Raw genomic sequence first — 19361 nt, forward strand, 5'->3', positions numbered from 1 at the left:
TGGGAGGATATTGGTGAAAGGATGGATGAAACAAGCATAACATTCATACATTGAGATTGTGGACTTTGATCCTCATAATCTCATATTATAACATCATTCATCATTGTACATTTTTATATGTGATGTATATATTATGTTTATTATGCGTGTCTGTCTGGATGTGATATTCCGTGTAATTTCATGTCGTCAATGAGTAATATTCATTAGATGTCTTACTCCCTCTTCTTTCTGTTTGTCTTCTGATCGCATTTTGTTCAGATGGATCGTCCTATGAGGATTCGGAGTTACCGCTTCTCGATGTCCCAGGAGGGGGCATGAAGGATTGAGGGAGATCGGTACACCTACACAAGCACTTGCTACTTAGATCTGTGTAGGGTACTTTTTGATGTGCTGGATGTCTCTGCCTTGTATTTTGTACAGATATTTCTCGTTATTAAATGAAGTATTATTCAAAGTTATATTGTGTTATTTTTTGTTACCATTAGGTAACTGTTTTTGATTTTTCACAATGTATGTTACTTAAAGTGATGTCCCGAAAAAGAAACGAATATAAAGATGATAAGTTTACGTTACATTATTCAAAAAAATTTTTTACCCATTTTTGGGCATTATATTTATGGAGTAATTTTCGGGGCGTTACATCTCGCATGTGGTTAAGATCACCACCGTAAGAGTAATCCTTGCTCTTGCTGCTGTCAAAAATTGGTTCTTAGAACAATTAGATATAAATAATGTCTTTCTCCATGGAGACCTCCATGAAGAAGTTTTCATGGTGCCACCCTCTGGTCTTTTACCTTCTTCATCCAAACTTGTTTGCAAATTAAATAAATTCCTTTATGGGCTTAAGCAAGCTAGTAGAGAGTGTCACACAACCTTATCCAACAAACTGCTCTCCCTAGGCTATACTCACTCTAAGGCAGATCAAGCCTTATTCACTAAATCCCTTCCATCCTCCTTTACTCTTACACTTATTTATGTTGATGACCTTGTCCTCACTAGCAATGATCTCTCTGAAATTTCAACGGTCAAAACTATTCTTGAGAATTCCTATAAGATCAAAGATCTTCGATCATTAAGGTACTTCCTTAGTATACCCTATCTCTAGTAGAGGATTCAGGTACTTTGGTAGCCAAGCCTACTAGTACCCCCTTTAATCCTACCACTAAGTTACAGCTCAATCATGGTTCTCCCCTTCCTGACGCTTCTTCCTACAGAAGGCTAGTGGGAAGATTGATCTACCTTACTATTACTCGGCCTGATATCTCTTATGTTATTCAACATATTAGCTTGTACTTGGCTAAACCCATGGACACCCACTACAAGTTGCCATTCATGTTCTTCACTACTTAAAAGGTTGTCATGTTCAAGGTTTATTTTTTTCTACAAATACTAGTTTAAATCTTTCAACTTTTGTAGATTCAGATTGGGCATCCTGCCTTGACACTAGGAAATCATTGACTGGTTTTTGTATCTTCCTTAGCTCATCCTTGATCTCATGGAAGACAAAGAAGCATAACATCGTAAGAAGATCCTCATCAGAAGCCGAATATAGGACATTGGGCAGCTTGGTTTGTGAGATCCAGTGACTTCATTATCTCTTCACTGATTTATACCTTCCTCTACAATCATCTACACCAGTTTTTTGTGACAATCAATCCGGTATTTATTTGGTTCATAATCCGATTTTCCACGAACAAACCAAACACATAGAGATTGATTTTCATGTTGTTAGAGAGAAAATTCAGAAAGGCTTGGTTCATCTTCTTCCCATATATACATCAGATCAACTCGCAGATGCTTTCACAAAACTGTTACATCTGCAAGCTTTCAAGATTTTTGTTTCCAAGTTGGGACTTTGTAATTTACATAGCCCAACTTGAGGGGGAGTATTAAACTTCAGCTTCCATTGTCATCTTCCTTATGAAGTTCTTGCTGGTTTCTCTCTATTGCTTCATGCCTTCTTCTTGCTTTTCTTTGTTTTAGTTATTGGGCCTAGTTTTCTGTTAAGCCCATTTAGTTAGTTTTTCTATTAGTTAGTTATCTTTCTGTTTTTAGCCTTCAATTCAGTTTTTCTGCTTGGCTTCTTTCCTTTTCTGGTTATAAAAGGAATGGTGCTTGTATTGTCTCAATTAATGAATTTAGTAAAGTTTTCTTATTTTCTTCTTCTTATGTTCATAGCTTCTTTGCATTCTAAGACTAGAACTATTCCTCCCACCACCAAATAATTATTCCTATGTTTATCTTATCATTATCCCAAACTTCAACATAAAAAGTGTTTTCTTTTAATGGAGATCACTTATTCCTTTTTTATGTTTAATAATATCTCAATCTAATTAAAAAATGTTACTTAATTAAAAATAAAAAATTATCAGAACATAAAACATTTTTTTATATTACTAGGTGGAATGTGGTTAACTTGATACATAAATTTTGTAGGACATGTGATCATTATTAGTATTTTTTAAATGACATTTTTTTATTATATAGTATTTCTAATTTTAACAACCAACATCAATCACGTAATTAAGTATGTTATTTAATCTTATAGGTTATAACGCTCACCTATTGCATTATAATATGAAGAGAGCCGTACAAGACAAAATAAACATTCATAAAAACACAATGTGTTTTTTCCTTGCTTGTATGTTGTCCAATCATCATGTCACAAAACTAAGATCTCAGGGATACATGCATGGATATGTTATGTGTAGTTTTCACGTAAATGTTATACATTATGCACGTCTTTTTAATTTTATAGTATGTTTGTACCTAGACATCAAGGTGGTGGTACATTAAAATGTACAATACTTTTTATATAAGGTATGATCATTCATACGAAAGTGTCCCTTATCTCAATGAACCCAAAAACCATCGAACCAAATCTGGTATATACCCTCAACTTGTTTATACTATTGGTATTCAAAGTTTTGTGTCACAAATAAATTTATAAGTTTAAAACATGTGTTCACATATGTAAAATTAAGTGTTAAAAGATTTAAAGTGTCACCAATAACTAATGTGATCATGTTTTGAAACTTTCGATAACTTGCTAGCTGATACAAATCTTTGAAGATCAAATTATGACACTATTATCTTTGAAAGAGTATACTTTTTTTTTTAATATGATTGTACATATATGTTTAATTGAGCTCCAACTATATTATCACCCTTTCAAAACCGCACCTTTTAACATTCATTTTTTATTTATTAGATTCTTACAATATGTTCTTATCTATCAAATCTTATATGCACCAAGGCAATAGACAACACAAAACCAACCACATGCCTCACTCTCACTATGCACCAAGGCAGCACGCATCAGCAAGGGCAGATGCACCAAGACAACACCAACCAGCAAGGCCTGATGCACCAAGGCAGCACACATCAGCAAGGGCAGATGCACCAAGACAACACCAACCAGCAAGGCCTGATGCACCAAGGTATGCATCAAGGCCTGGTCAGCCAGCAACAGATGTACCAAGGCACACACTAGGAATCAACCAAACAACACTACATCCATCAAGGCTTAGACAATTTGACTAAACCTCATCAAACCTCAATCAACAAACATCATGACTTAAGCATGATCAACATAAGGCATCCTTACGTGTCCTTCAAGCCACTAGTTTGGCACGTGTTAAACATCCTCTCTCGATATTTTCGGTTAAGTTAGTTATGGTAGTTAAGCCTCATTCTTTGCTATATAAAGGCATTAGTTAATTCATAAATGTTAAGTCAATTAAGTGTATTTTACATATTTAATAAATTTCAATACAATTCAAGAGGTATTTTTCATACACTCTTAGTTTTCGGGTATCAAGTTTATCTTGAACCATTCTTTCATTTTCTCCTTATCTTTCAAGAATCAAGAAGAAACTTTCAGATGGTATCAGAGCTCTACTATGAGCTTTGCTACTTTCAGAATGTCTTCAACCACTTCCTCAATACCATTCGTCTCTGCTTCAATGGATCTCTCACAAGATCCTTCATCTCCATATTATGTCCATCCTTCTGATAATCCAGCAAGTGCACTGGTTTCACCAGTATTAAATGGTGAGAATTACAACCACTGGAGCATAGGAATGAAGAGAAGTCTCATATCAAAGCAAAAACTAGCTCTCATTGATGGGAGCATACTTATGCCACCAAAGACAGATCCAACATACAAAGCTTGGGAAAGAGCAAATAATATGGTGATCTCATGGATCACCAGATCAGTTAGCCCATCTATTGCTCAAAGCATTGTGTGGATGGATAAGACATATGAAATTTGGGAGGAACTTGAAGAAAGATTATCACAAGGGAATCTTTATAGGATTGCAGAATTGCATCAATGTATTTTCAACTTTAGACAAGGAGAACTTGACATCTCCAACTACTTCACTCAATTAAAGATACTTTGGGATGAGTTAGATAACTTTAGGCCTTTGCCTAAATGTACTTGTGAAGCAATGCCAGACACCAAGAAATATTTCATGGAAGACAGAGTCATTGCTTTCCTCAGAGGATTGAATGACACATATGCAGGAATAAGATCCCAAATTATGATTCTTGAACCTTTACCAAGTTTGAGAAAAGTCTTTTCTTTGGTTATCCAACAAGAAAGACAAACTTTTGGGAATGAAACAGACATGAAGGTGATGGCAATTAATGGTCCTTGGAGAGGAAGAGGATCCAGTGTAAATAGAGGGAGATGAAACTCCAACACATATGGAAGAGGTACATGGAATAAACCTTCTAGTTCTGGAAAATTTTGCACACACTGCAAGAAGACAGGACATACTATAGAAGTTTGCTACAAATTGCATGGCTATCCAGCAAATTTTTCAAACATAAGAGGAGAACAAGCAAATTCAATGCAAAGTAATGTGACAAATGATGACAACAAGAATTACAGCCAAAATGGAAATCATAAAGCACAACAGAACCAATCAATATTTGGCCTTAGCAAGGAACAGTACCAAGGACTCGTGAGTATGCTTCAACAAAGCCAATCTTTAGGAAAGCAGGATGAGGACTCAAAGGATCATGAGGCTACAAACATCCTATCTGCAACTTCAACACCTCAAGGTGAGGAAATTGAAGGTAATTTCAATACTAATGACAAATGTATGAGTTGGATATTAGACAGTGGTGCTACTGACCACATCAACTCAAATCTTTCACATTTCTCTAGCTATAATAGAATCAAACCAGTTAAAGTTAAACTTCCCAATGGCAATGAAATAATTACACATATATCTGGAACCATACCTCTGTTTCCTGGTTTAGACATTCATAATGTCTTATATTTGCCAAGTTTTTCATATAACCTATTGTCCATACCTAAGCTTACTTCTATATCATCCTGTATTTTATCATTTGATGAACATTGTTGCATAATTCAGGAGAAGAAGACCTTGAGGATGATTGGTACAGCTAAAGTTTCAAATGGCTTATGTGTCCTTAAAACTGTTATTCCATCACATGATATTAAGTACTCTAATGTTGTTTGTGCAAATATTACATCTTCAAGTTTGTGGCACTATAGACTAGGACATGCTTCTCAAGGATGTATGCATATTATGAAGAATAATTTTCCTTTTGTTAGCTTTAACAAAACTCATGTTTGTGATATTTGCCATATAGCTAAACAAAAGAAGCTTTCTTTTCCTATAAGTAATACTTGCTCTATGAATTGCTTTGATTTAATACATGCTGATATTTGGGGGCAATTTCAATCCCATCCATTCATGGACATAGATATTTTTTGACTATTGTTGATGATTGTGCTAGATACACTTGGATTTATCTTATGTAGTCAAAGGGGGAAACCTCTAAAACTCTGCAAAATTTCATAAACATGATACATAACCAATTCAGCACCAACATTAAAATTGTAAGGACTGATAATGGTGCTGAATTCTCTATGAAATCTTTCTATGAAGACAAGGGTATCTTACATCAAACCAGTTGCACATATACACCTCAGCAGAATGGTATTGTGGAAAGAAAACATCAACATCTTCTGAATGTAGCTAGGGCTCTCTTATTTCAAAGTCACATACCCAAAGTTTATTGGTCCTATGCCTTGAGACATGCTGTCCATATCATCAACATTCTGCCTACCCCTGTCTTGAACAATAGGTCTCCATATGAAATTCTACACCATAAACAACCAGACCTTCACCAACTAAGAGTATTTGGTTCCCTGTGCTATGCTGCAACTCAGAGCCACTCTAGAACCAAGCTAGATCTAAGAGCATCCAAATCAGTTTTCTTGGGCTAGAAGGAAGGAGTAAAATGGTACATAGTTCTCAACCTTACCTCAAGAGCCTTAGAAATTAATAGAAATGTTGTTTTCCATGAATCTATCTTCCTTACAAAACAGAAATATGCCATGACACTCAAAATGATTCTTCTGCCTTACCTGTGACCATTTTTGAGAATTCCTATTATGATGACATCCTGCCAATACCCCCTCAAGGACAGAAACATGATTCTGTCCCTGAACCTACCACTGCTTCCCACCATTATGATCATCCTCCTACAAAATCTCCTCCTCAAGTCAAAAGAAGCTCTAGAATATCAAAACCCCCAACATACCTAGCAGAATATCACTGTGCTCTGTCTCAAGCCACTGCCCACCCTTCCAACTACCCTTACCCTTTATCCTCCTATATCTCCTATGACAGATTATCCTCAAAATATAAATCCTCCATTCTATCTGTTTCTACTTACATAGAACCTAAAACCTACTCTCAAGCTATAAAATTCCCTCATTGGCGGGAAGCCATAAACAAAGAGTTAGCTGCCCTCCAAGAGAACAACACTTGGTCTCTCACTGAATTACCCAACTCTAAGAACCCTATTGGATGTAAATGGGTGTTCAAAATTAAATACAAAGCTGATGGTACCATAGAGAGATATAAGGCACGATTGGTTGCCAAAGGATATACTCAAACCGAAGGAGTTGATTACTTGGACACTTTCTCCCCTGTTGCCAAAATCTCCACTATTAGATTGGTCCTTGCATTGGCATCTATTCATAATTGGTTCATCAAACAGTTAGATGTAAACAATGCATTCCTGCATGGAGACCTGTCCCAAAGTGTTTACATGACTCAACCTCCAGGTCTCTCATCTCCTAATCCTAAACTTGTTTGCAAACTTCAAAATTCCCTTTATGGACTTAAGCAAGCTAGTAGGCAATGGTTTGCCAAATTATCCACTTTTCTTATCACACACGGTTTTCACAAAGCCAAAGCTGACCATTCCCTCTTCTTTAAACGAACTCACACCAACCTTATTACCATCATCTTAGTATATGTAGATGACATTGTTCTTACTGGAAATAACCTTGAGGCAATCAATCATCTAAAATCTGTCTTGGATAAAACTTTCAAAATCAAGGATCTTGGTGATCTTAAATTCTTTCTTGGCTTTGAAATTGCCAGAACCAAGAAAGGTATTTCCATGAATCAAAGGAAATATGTCCTTGATATCCTGTCTGATGTTGGTTTGCTAGCCTGCAAACCTTCTCCTACTCCTATGGTCCATAATACTCATCTTTACCAAGATAGTTCTCCTCCTATCACTGATATATTTGCATACAGAAGACTGATAGGTAGGCTAATTTACCTAACAAACACTAGACCAGATATCACTTTTTCAGTCCAACAATTAGCTCAATTTATGGCTAATCCAACCACCTCTCATCAACATGCTGCTTTTCGAGTTCTCAGATATCTAAAAGGGTGCCATGCCCTAGGTTTGTTCTTCCCTACTACTTCTATTGTTCAACTTAAAGCTTACAGTGATAGTGACTGGGCCTCTTGCCCAGACACAAGAAGATCAATCACTGGCTATTGTATTTATCTTGGCAACTCTCTAATTTCTTGGAAATCCAAGAAACAAAAGACTGTGCCCAGAAGTTCTTGTGAGGCTAAATACAGGGCTATGGCTCTCACATCTTGCGAAATTACTTGGCTAACATATCTTTTGCAGGACCTTGAGCTCACTTTCTCACCTCCTTCCATTCTCTACCGTGACAACCAGTCAGCAATCCATATTGCTAGCAACCCTGTCTTTCACGAGAGAACAAAGCATATTGAAATTGACTGCCACACAATAAGGGAAAAATGCTCATCTGGTTTCATCAAACTCCTCCCTGTCCAGTCTCACCTTCAACTCGCAGATGCTTTAACAAAGCCTCTTCCTGCTAGGGACTATGCCTCTATCCAGTCCAAGTTTGGTCTCATTAATATTTGTGCCCCAGCTTGCGGGGGGGTATCATATCTTATATGCACCAAGGCAATAGACAACACAAAACCAACCACATGCCTCACTCTCACTATGCACCAAGGCAGCACGCATCAGCAAGGGCAGATGCACCAAGACAGCACCAACCAGCAAGGCCTGATGCACCAAGGCAGTACGCATCAGCAAGGCCTGATGCACCAAGGCAGCACGCATCAACAAGGGCAGATGCACCAAGACATCACCAACCAGCAAGGCCTGATGCACCAAGGTATGCATCAAGGCCTGGTCAGCCAGCAACAGATGTACCAAGGCACACACCAGGAATCAACCAAACAACACTATATCCATCAAGGCTTAGACAATTTGACTAAACCTCATCAAACCTCAATCAACAAACATCATGACTTAAGCATGATCAACATAAGGCATCCTTACGTGTCCTTCAAGCAACTAGTTTGACACGTGTTAAACATCCTCTCTCTTGGATATTTTCGGTTAAGTTAGTTATGGTAGTTAAGCCTCATTCTTTGCTATATAAAGGCATTAGTTAATTCATAAATGTTAAGTCAATTAAGTGTATTTTACAGATTTAATAAATTTCAATACAATTCAAGAGGTATTTTTCATACACTCTTAGTTTTCGGGTATCAAGTTTATCTTGAACCATTCTTTCATTTTCTCCTTATCTTTCAAGAATCAAGAAGAAACTTTCAGATTATCCACCGCTTTAAACATATTAAATTAAACCACAAGTTAGTAGATATACGAAGATCAAAATCTAAAAACGCCCCAGGCATATCCAAGATTTGGACCTACCCATTGAGGCCTAATAAGGTCTGGAGTTTAATCAATACGGTAATTTATAAGGAAATACACTTCTACTATGCATAAAGAACACAATCCAAATTGAGCTAGATAGTAAGGAAGGATAAAATGAATATCAAAGTTAAACAAAGAAAATAAAGTAAATATAGATTCAACACTTCCCACGAGGTCCACCAATTAATTGCACCATCTTCCCAACAGAATCAAACAAATGGGTATCTTATAATGCAAAGAAATAAAAGAGACCAATAGACAGAAAATTGAATCATGTTATTTCCCTTTTTTTACCAATGTTCATGGTAGGGGAAGCAACTTAATTTGATCTCAGATCTCTGTTTGGTTTCCTCATAGCATAAAGAATCATACATGACTTCTCAGTGATCCATATCCAGCTAATGTCATCTTCTAACAATTATGGAAGCTTTGAATAAAAGATAGTGGTGTTGGCATGTCTCTAGGGTCTACCAGTTTCAAAATTTGTTTGCATGTGGTGTGTGTATAATATAAGATCATAGTTCAACTCTCATACATAATTATCTTATAAATAAGGTGCAAGTGATATTTTTATTAATCTTCTAATCCCAACATGTATGTATAATGTTTGTTTGGCTCAGAAAAGTATGTTAGTCTAGATACACGAAAATAATAGCCCAATCATTTTGACCATGATGAAACAGCAAAAAAAAACTTTAAATTTCCTAAGGATGTTGTTTAATAAGGAGGAAAAGAATGTAGTCTTGGAAAATAATGTTTTTACATATTGAATATAATGACGTTGGACTGATTTTTTTTAAAATTCAATTTCTTTCTTTTATATATTTTAAACAATATACATAAGCACTCGCTAACGCAATAAAAAAAATATTGAGTTGTTCAATTTATTAGAGATTATAAATAAAATGTGGATTCCATTAACAACAAAATCATTTTCCACCGTTATAGATGCTCTTACCACCATAAACTATACCATTGAGGTCAAGCATGGTCATAATCATCTATCCATTATATCATTTCGTCACTATCATTATCACCGTCCAATTCAAATTACTATCTCAGTTCCATCAAACCAACACTATCATTATATCAAAATAGTGTATATATAGCCATGTTATATAATTATTTCACAAATTACGTGTAAATATTTGATAGGGTAAGATCATAGGCTCATATTTTATCCTTATCTTATAGTAAGCAAACGAATTCATAAATATTATGTCACCTCAATATCTCTATCCACGTTATTTATTTACTAGTATTTTTAAGCCACCATTTTTTAAAGTGCAAATTTCCTAAATATCCATTTGGATTAAACTCCAAAAAAAGATTATTGTCCTCTTATATATTATCTACTGTAAATTATTTGGAACTTTAACCAAAATTAGTTGAAGAGTTGCCCGTCGGACTCAGATTTTGTTTTGCCCACTTGTAAGTTGCAATCATCATTATGGCTAGCTTGTTATTGAATGTTTTTTATGTGCAATTGATAATTTTAACATATTTTCACGATGGTTTATTTGCAAGTTGAATTTTAAAGGACAAATAATTAAAATAAAAAATTTAAAAAGTCATAAAATATACACATAAGATGACTTTAAAATCTTATTTCCCCCTTCTTTTCCCTCTAGAGTCCTAAAGAATAGGAATATATTATTATCCTTTTTTATTACTAACTTATAACAACAACTGCAATAATGTATTTTGTTCGGAATAGTTATATTTTTTTTAGTAAGGAATTAATCCATTTTAGGATTTATGATTGTCTTCTCCGACAAGTATTGCTTTCATAAATTGAACTTTCAACTTTAGAGATTCAGTAAAACCTTATACACTAGACCAACACCTTGTTGATGAATAATTAGCACAGAAGGAATACTATTATTTTTTGCAGTATTTTCGTACCAAATTCAATAAACCTACCAAAGTTATGGATGCATATTTTATTTTTTTAACCATTTGTCTTATAGTCAAAGATCAACATGGAAATTACTAGGAATAACCTTTTTATTATTAACAGTCTTTTTTATGTTTTTGTTATTTTATTCTGGGATGTACATTTATTTTCATCATCATATAGTTTTCTATGTACTGGGCCAGTTTCAATGCTACATGACGCACAAGAGTCTAAAGAGATAGTGACGTTAAATTTCAACTATTCATTTTTTAAATCTAACGAATCAAAAAGGTAAAACTTAAAAAACATTTAAGATTCATTTTTTCTCTCTCATCACCTCTTTCTCTTACCTCTTTGATCCCTTAGATTTAAAAAATGAATAACTGAGAGTGAATGTAACTAGTGTAATTCAATTTGAGTGTAAACAAATCTATCCTTATGTATGTATATATATGAGAATAAAGTATTTTCTCGCACTATGAGATAACTTATCTTCTTAAATTCACTTATTGTTTGATGTTTGACATGTGTCTTGTATTCCTTCATTCTAGACGTTTTCATTTTAAAATAATATTATAAAAAAAAACAAGATTATGTCAAACAATTAGTGGATTTAAGGAGATAAATTACATGTCACTATAAGAAGATATTTTATTCTATATATATGCCCTCGTACTAGGAGATAACACATATGTCAAACATTAAGTTGAGTTAAGGAAATAAATTACACTCTGATATAGTAATATCTATGCAATGACAATGTAAAGATTTATACAAAGTTCATGCATTATTCCCTATCATTCATGTTATGTTTTATTTACTAGGATTGAAAATGAATAATAAATAACCAGAGTAATGTAAAAACTACCTACATGTTTTCTCACTATATATACCTAATAACCAGAGCCAAGACACACAACATCTGCATCAACAAAACTTAGAAAATCATATTCCATACAACAAAAGCCTTAGAGGACATAAAGAAGCTACATAGATTGAAACCATGTCTTGCTGGTCTGCAGAAAATGCCACAAAGGCCTATCTCAGCACTTTGAAAATGGTGAGTATTTTTTGTCTAATGTCTCAAATTAAATTCCTAGCTATCATCAACTTCAATATTCTCTTGTTATCATTTTTCCATAACATTTTCTCATCTAATTTTTGGTTTCTTTTTCTCAGGGTCAAAGGGCTAAAGAACCTGCTGTTTCTGAATTTATATCAGCACTAGCAGCTGGAAACAATGCACAATTTATGGTTGTTGCATGTGCTAGTGTTGCAGACTCAACAACCTTAGCTTTAGTTGCTGCTGCTAATCAAACTGGTGGCCATGTTGTTTGTATTGTCCGCGGCAACGAAGAACTAAAAGCCTCGAAAAATGTCCTAGGAGTATCTGCTTGTAAAGTTCACTTCATTGTTGGAGAAGCAGAAGATCTTCTCTTAAACCAATATGATGCAGCAGATTTTGTGCTAATTGATTGTACTCTTGTTAACCATCAAGAGATTTTTAGAGCTGTCCAACACGGAAAGCAAAATCGGAAAGTGGTTGTTGGTTACAATGCATTTAGCTGCAGAGGGTCTTGGAGATCATGTGGATCAAAAACTCAGTTGCTGCCAATTGGAGAAGGACTTTTGGTAACTAGATTTAGAGCAAATTATACCACTAGTCCAAAATATGGACCTGACATGAGGAAGAACAGAAGCCATTGGGTTAAAAGGGTAGATAAATGCACTGGAGAAGAACATGTTTACAGGATCAGATTTCAACCAGGGAGAGTAATTCAAGCTTAATCATAATACTACTTCTCCATTGTTTCTTTAGGAAAATGGAGTGTTCAATTTTGCCTAGGAGTTAGTCTTATTTGAAATGTATGCAGAAATTTATAAACATATATTAGATAGATTGGTTTGAAAGATATGTTATGTTCTGCATATGATCTAATGAAAAGTGATCAAAGGTTAGCAAGGATTTGTTCCAGTTCTACTTGTAATACATAAATTGGCCACAACAACAAGACCTTTGCAAAAAGTTTTCTTTTACTCATTAAGTTACATAAGGAACATGTAAATCTTATAAAATAAGTGTTTTTTCATTGGATTTGAAGTAAAATACCAACAATAAAGTGGAAATGCAAGTTTAATGAAAAGATTGATTCTTACAAAATGTTTGCATGCCACTTTCAATGGAACACTCAAGTTTTAGATATTTCAAATAAAAGCCTATAATAGTTTTTTTTAGTTTACATAACATTTCATACAAAATGATAGACTTTTTCCTAAATACCAATTTTACATTATGAGTTACCACTTGAATTAGGCCATTGTAGCATAAAGTTTCATAAATACAAAATAAAATATCACTAAACAAACAATGCATGTCAATCAAAGAAACACTGAAATTATCTTATCTAGGCTTAGCATTTTTAGCTTCTTATCCTAGTTTTCTTGCCCAAACAAATTATTGCCAACATGTTCTATATTCTTTCTTCAAGTTTTACTGACTCAAATTCAGAAATGAACTTCTTCTCTTCCCCTTGCAGCACCCTTCCCTTAGATGAAAAATGTTGCACATTATTTTATTATAAGAAATGTTGCACATTAATTAATATCCACTTGATTATTATTACATCTAGAGGTACACATCATCCATGTGAAAGAATGAAGAAAAAAACATCAAAAACAGCCTAGGACAACAGGCTGTATATACAACAATAAGAGAACCTTAAGCTCATTGTTTTGCACTACATTGCTTATAATTAATACCAAATTGTAGGACTTCTACCTTCTCTAACGTGGGGCTTCTGGTTTTGTCTCTGGAAATTACAACAAAAGCCTTGATATAATGCTGGTTGCATGGATAAGTGTGCTTAAGAATTAGGCAAAGTGTGCAATAATTGTTCATCAGCTGAATATTTAGGCAGCACTCAACAACAGCTAATTTGTGCTTGCATGTTTAGGGAATCACTGACTGTATTAACATGTGATCCTGTTAGGTATTGTCTTCAGAAATCACAACAATGGCTCATGCTCGATAAGAAATTGGTTTTAACTCCATCTAATGTTTGAAAAGGTCTTTCTTAAGCTTTTCACAATATTTCTCTAAGTATCTTATTATACGCATTCTCTAAATGTGCAACTCCTCTTGATTTATTCGATATCTGTATGAATTTTTGTGATTGGAAAATTGTTTTTGATTCGATTTAACACGATGATAGTTTAATTTTTTTGAAACTCAGAAGTCTACAAAACTAAACTAAATGGAGACAAGTTGAAAATTAGCAGGTTTTACATAGTTCGTCATAAATAAAGTATTGTAATAATAATGTAAAAGTGAGGAACTGATACGAATAAGTAGAAGAACCTGTTCTACATACAATATAACTTAAATCATTATACTCTTGCCCAGTGAATGCCTCATAGTTCTAAGATTCTCTCATTTATCCATGCATTGGGTACCTAATTTGTCATATATGTACCGAAATCTCATAATAATAATAATGCAAAAAATGATAAATCATGTACCTCTAACAGCATATCCGTATTGCTGATTAGTAACTATGGGATGCACTATAGAATGACTCCTTAGTTTGGACCCTTACCTCTACCAAAATATCATCTCTTGTAATTCAAGAGGTGGTTCCAGATAGATAAAAATCAGTTGTCCCAAAGTTATGTCCCGGGTCAATGATATTAAAGCAAAACTAGAAAATATAATGAATAATAAAAATTTATTCATATTATATGTTTTTATTGGTCCGGGACATAGTATGGGATAACAAATCTTTATCTAATTCGAGATAGTGGTTTATCAAAGTTGATAAGTAATATAAAAATTAGGATAACTTATGCTAGCAAGCACCTTACTCGATTACTCGATTAAATGGGTGTATAATACTAAATTTCGAGCATATGGGAGCATTGAAAGACATAAGACCAATTTGGATGCAAAAAAAAGTATGCATAACTTGGGTGTGTTAGCTTTACTACAGTGCAATCTTTTCCAAAAGAATCAATAGATCATATAACATGTAAAAAAAATACTAAGATTGCATAGAAATATTAAAAGAATGATTAAATATATCATAATAACCCCCAATTTGGACTATGAACATTAATAAGTCCCAACTTGCTAAGAAAAAAATTAAAAGAAGGACTTCAATGAAAAAAAATCTTATAATTGAGTTGAAGATCCAACCAGTAGAAGATGAATAATGCCAACTTGAATTTTCTCCAATCAAAATGACAATTTATTTTAATATGCTTTCTACTTTCATGAAAAGTGAACTTATGATCTAATTTGCTGTTACAATAAACAACATATGGATGTTGTAATTCAGCCATTGTATTTGACATTGCATAATGTTGGGGATTAACTAGCTGATACTCCCATATATGTTTTTGCAACTGTTCCTTAGTACAAAACAATAAGTTCAGATTGTGAAATTACCTTAGCGTGTGGGTAATGATTTTGACAATATCATTTTCCTTGTAACAGAAAAATGTGCTTTTCTATGTATTGTAAATTTTTTTATTGTCACATGATGTCTAGACTATATGAAGCTTCTATGATCTTAAAAATGTTGATAAAATTTTAATTTTGATTTGTTTACAGTGGACCTTCACATTAAGTTTAGGAAAAATCCCACTATACTCCAAGTTGAAAAATTCAATCAACAAGGTGTTAGTCTAGTAATGTAAAATTCCGCTTGATTCCTAGCATGACCAAAACGTTAAAGTTTGATTTATGTTTATGACAAATCCTTGGTAGTACCAAAAAAGTTGAAAAATTCAAGTGCTATAACATTAAGTTTGAGTTCTAAAAACAGTTTCCACTTAGAATTTCTTGTGTGAATTTATTAAAGATGTTGACTAAGTTAAAGAATGTTAAAGTTCAAATTATGTGCCATGCTACTCAGACTCTATAAATCAAAAGTGACTTGGCTTCCAAGGAACAAAGCAAAATGCCTTAATATCTCAGTAAGATGTATTGTACATTTTAACATTGCAGAAAAACATTAGAAAGATTGATTCACAGAGTTGGAACCCTCTCAACAGATCCAGCAATGACAGTGAGCAAGTTGTTTCCAAAGGGGTCACTGAGATGTTTTGCAAGGTTCTCAACGGGACCTTCTCCGGTGATATAAGCTTGGAGGAAGAAACCAAGCATAGCAAACATTGCAAGTCTACCATTCTTAATTTCCTTCACCTTTAGTATTGCAGCTTGGTCTGGATCCTTTGCTAGCCCCAATGGGTCAAATGGACCACCTGGATGAAGCTTGTCTTCCAAATCCTGCCCGGATTAGATCACAATTAGTAAATCATCCGATTACGTATTTACGTTTCGTAACAAGTCCCTTCAATTTTATGAACATAGTATAGTAATATGAATACCAATATGTACTTAACTCAGAAATAAAACAGTAATAACATGGTTTACTTAAATAATCTGTTAGTATAAATTTTTTTACGAGTTCGTCAAATGTCATGTTCACATATCATTGGATTGAAGTCGAACACGTTATAGCACTGACATTGCATAAAAATTAAATTTTAGATAATCTTCTTTGCTTTAGTACTAATCCTTTTGGAAATAAGGAATGTTGAGGTAAATATTTTACAAATGACTTGAAAAGAATATCAAAATTGAAGAAGTTACATACCAGGCCATTCGTGATTCTGTAGTACTCTGCACCACCCAAAAGAACAACCTCAGCAATGACAGCAACAACAAGATTGATGGGGATGGATTTGCCGAAGTAGTTCAATGTGTTTCCGTCAAGAAGCAGAGCTCCTGTCTGCATCACAAAGAAAATTGAATTGTCATAATGTAAACAATACAACCACAAACATTCAATGAAGGGAATTTCCAAATATGTTACGTTTTTATATTCTAAATTGAGGTTCCTCAGATGCTGTATAAACTAATGTACTAATAAACTAGACAATTTGCTATAGAGCTTGCAAACCTTGAACCAAACAGCCTCAGGACCACAGTTAGCTCCATATTTGTTGAAGGCCTCAGGAATGATGAATCCGGCAGCACCGAGCATTGCCCATCTGGCGTGAATCAACTCATATGCCTGGTATCTGCATCAAACCATCAATCACCACCACAACATTACCACACAATATATATATATATATATCTAGTTTGTGATGATTCAACATACTTGGCGAAGTCCTCTGGCTTCTTCCCAAGACCAAATGGGTCATAACCATAGCTGCATGGACACATATTAACAAATTAAGCAAAACAAGAATTAAAGTTTCATAAACAAAGTTCACTAGGTTCAGCATTTTGCATGTCAATGCAAGTTAAAGGAAAATACAAGAGAAGAAGCTACATACTCTCCTGCTACTTCTCCGGTCAAGTATGCGGGGATTTCAGATCGGTCCAAGAGACCATCTGGCAAGAAGATCCTCCTGTCAGGACCTGCCACCAAATGGAATCAAAAGTTAACAACTAGTTTTCCATTTTCAATTACATTGTTACAAAGAGAAATTCTTACATAAACCTGCTTTTACTAGCCAGTCACATTATGATTTAATCCCTTCATTCCATATCTTTTGTAGTTTAAGGTATTAGCATATTGATTAATCATTGAATTAGTTTATATGTTATACTATTTTGACTAAAATAAGCCTATTAATTAATTGGTGTAGGTATTAATTGATGATGTGAAAACAATGATAGTATAATTATCCAATAAGGGTAAAATTAGGAATTGTTTTTTGACTAAGCCTCGAAAATGTTAAACATCAAATGTTTGGAAGAGAAAACCAAAATCTACAAAATATATGGAATGAAGGGAGTAATAATGAACTACCAATAGCCCATATTTTATTGACCTGGGGGGACCAAACTTAAATGAACTAAGTTGATACAATTTTTCTCTTAAGAGTATGTTTGCGGGTTAGATTTTAGAGGGGAATTGAGAGAATAAGAAGGCTTCACATCCTTCAAATGACTTTCAAGTCTTTCTCTTCTCTCCATTACCCTTCAAGAACCATCTCGCAAACATTCCCTAAATGGTCATTACTTGATTGAACTGAGTTTATATGAATTTTCCTCTTGAATGAACATCACATATACTTAAATGAACCAATATTCAAAAAAAAAATCTTAAATGAACATCACATTATAATTTGTTTTCCAAGAGGGCGAAACACCAATATAAATGAATCCAAAATGATAAATACATTGTGAAGCACAATATCATTGTTTTAAATTGTAGATTATATCACCTGATGCAGTTATAATATTGTAGTTGTGATGATCATCACAACCGCAATTATGATATGATATTGAATTATAGTGTTTAATCGCTTTGGACTATAATGCAATCATATTAGACTATATTTAAGTCACGTTAGATCACAACAATTCAAAATTATATTTTTAATTGCAAAACAATTCACATTGTAACATGGCCATAATCTGTATCGGAATGATTACAATGATTATAATCGCAATAATCATAATCATAACCACAATGACAATTTAAAAATGTTAAGCTTTTGTGAAAGAATGAATAAGGAAAGTTAGAAAGAAGGGGATCGTGAGTGAGAGAGAAAACAGAGAAAATGTTGGAGAGAATTGAGAGAGTGATTATTGTATGAATTGAATTATAAATCTACTTTGAAATGAATAGCATGATTGTACATTTATACACTTGCTATTTTTAGACTAACCACCTGATAAGTGCCAAACATACCTAAATTTCATACATTTTTATGGCACTTATATTAAGCATAATTGAGAAAAACCAACTTAAAATAATATTTTTTGTATAAAATATCACAATCTTGTATATTTGCGTTTGTATTTCTTTTTTATGTGCTTTGTAGGATTTAGAAAGAAGAAGAAAAGAGAAAAAAGACTCATGGTCAAAGAGAAAAAGAAGTCAAAATCAAGGTGCTCAAGCAGGCAGCTGATCGTGGACCAAGCCACGCTAAGCTGACCTGAACACCAGCCTGACCTGGACCAAGCTGCTCAAGCAAGCAGCTGAGCGGACCTACTTGGCCGCTCAACCTAGCACCAGACTAATCCTGACACGATCAGAACTCAAGTTTGGCATGGTCAGACACAAGCCTAGCGCACGCCCAAGCTGCTCAACAAGCAGCTCAGCGGTGACACATGTGTGCTCAGCGGTGAACCAGACTCCTGCCCAGGTCATCAAACACCAAGCCACGTCTCAGTTAGCACGGTCAAAGCTGCTCAACAAGCAACTTAGCAGTGCCACAAGTGTGCTAAGCGGTGTGCACTCAGACTTGACTTAGCCATCAAGCAAACCATGAAGTCACCAATGACATCACTTCAAGTAGCCCACCATAGGCTTTTTAGAGTAGCTCACTATAGTTGGTCTCATAGCTCACAACTAGCTTTGGTGAGTCAAGCTTAAGGATG

General features: G+C 34.3%; 3 protein-coding genes across 3 annotated transcripts in view; 2 read left to right on the forward strand and 1 right to left on the reverse strand.

Moving 5' to 3' along the window:
* On the forward strand, positions 3283-4697 carry LOC109363564. The gene is made up of 2 exons (XM_019609824.1): positions 3283-3440; positions 3923-4697. The coding sequence occupies exons 1-2, from the start codon at positions 3283-3285 to the stop codon at positions 4695-4697; spliced, it is 933 nt and encodes a 310-aa protein (XP_019465369.1).
* Positions 11848-12879, forward strand: LOC109325013. Its single transcript, XM_019557158.1, has 3 exons — positions 11848-12017; positions 12137-12744; positions 12783-12879. Coding segments are annotated over exons 1-3 (666 nt in total). The 5' UTR covers positions 11848-11960; the 3' UTR covers positions 12784-12879.
* LOC109325800 (chlorophyll a-b binding protein CP26, chloroplastic-like) overlaps positions 15875-19361 on the reverse strand; it is a 5701-nt gene continuing 2214 nt past the window's right edge. The window contains exons 2-6 of the mRNA XM_019558366.1: positions 17303-17387; positions 17125-17175; positions 16921-17041; positions 16615-16749; positions 15875-16244 (exon numbers count right to left, since the gene is read on the reverse strand). Coding sequence (XP_019413911.1) covers positions 15984-16244; positions 16615-16749; positions 16921-17041; positions 17125-17175; positions 17303-17387 — 653 coding nt within the window. The 3' untranslated portion in view covers positions 15875-15983. The remainder of the gene's footprint in view (positions 16245-16614; positions 16750-16920; positions 17042-17124; positions 17176-17302; positions 17388-19361) is intronic.

The sequence above is a fragment of the Lupinus angustifolius genome, chromosome LG13 (genome assembly GCF_001865875.1).
Source record: "Lupinus angustifolius cultivar Tanjil chromosome LG13, LupAngTanjil_v1.0, whole genome shotgun sequence".
In the NCBI taxonomy this organism is placed as follows: domain Eukaryota; kingdom Viridiplantae; phylum Streptophyta; class Magnoliopsida; order Fabales; family Fabaceae; genus Lupinus; species Lupinus angustifolius.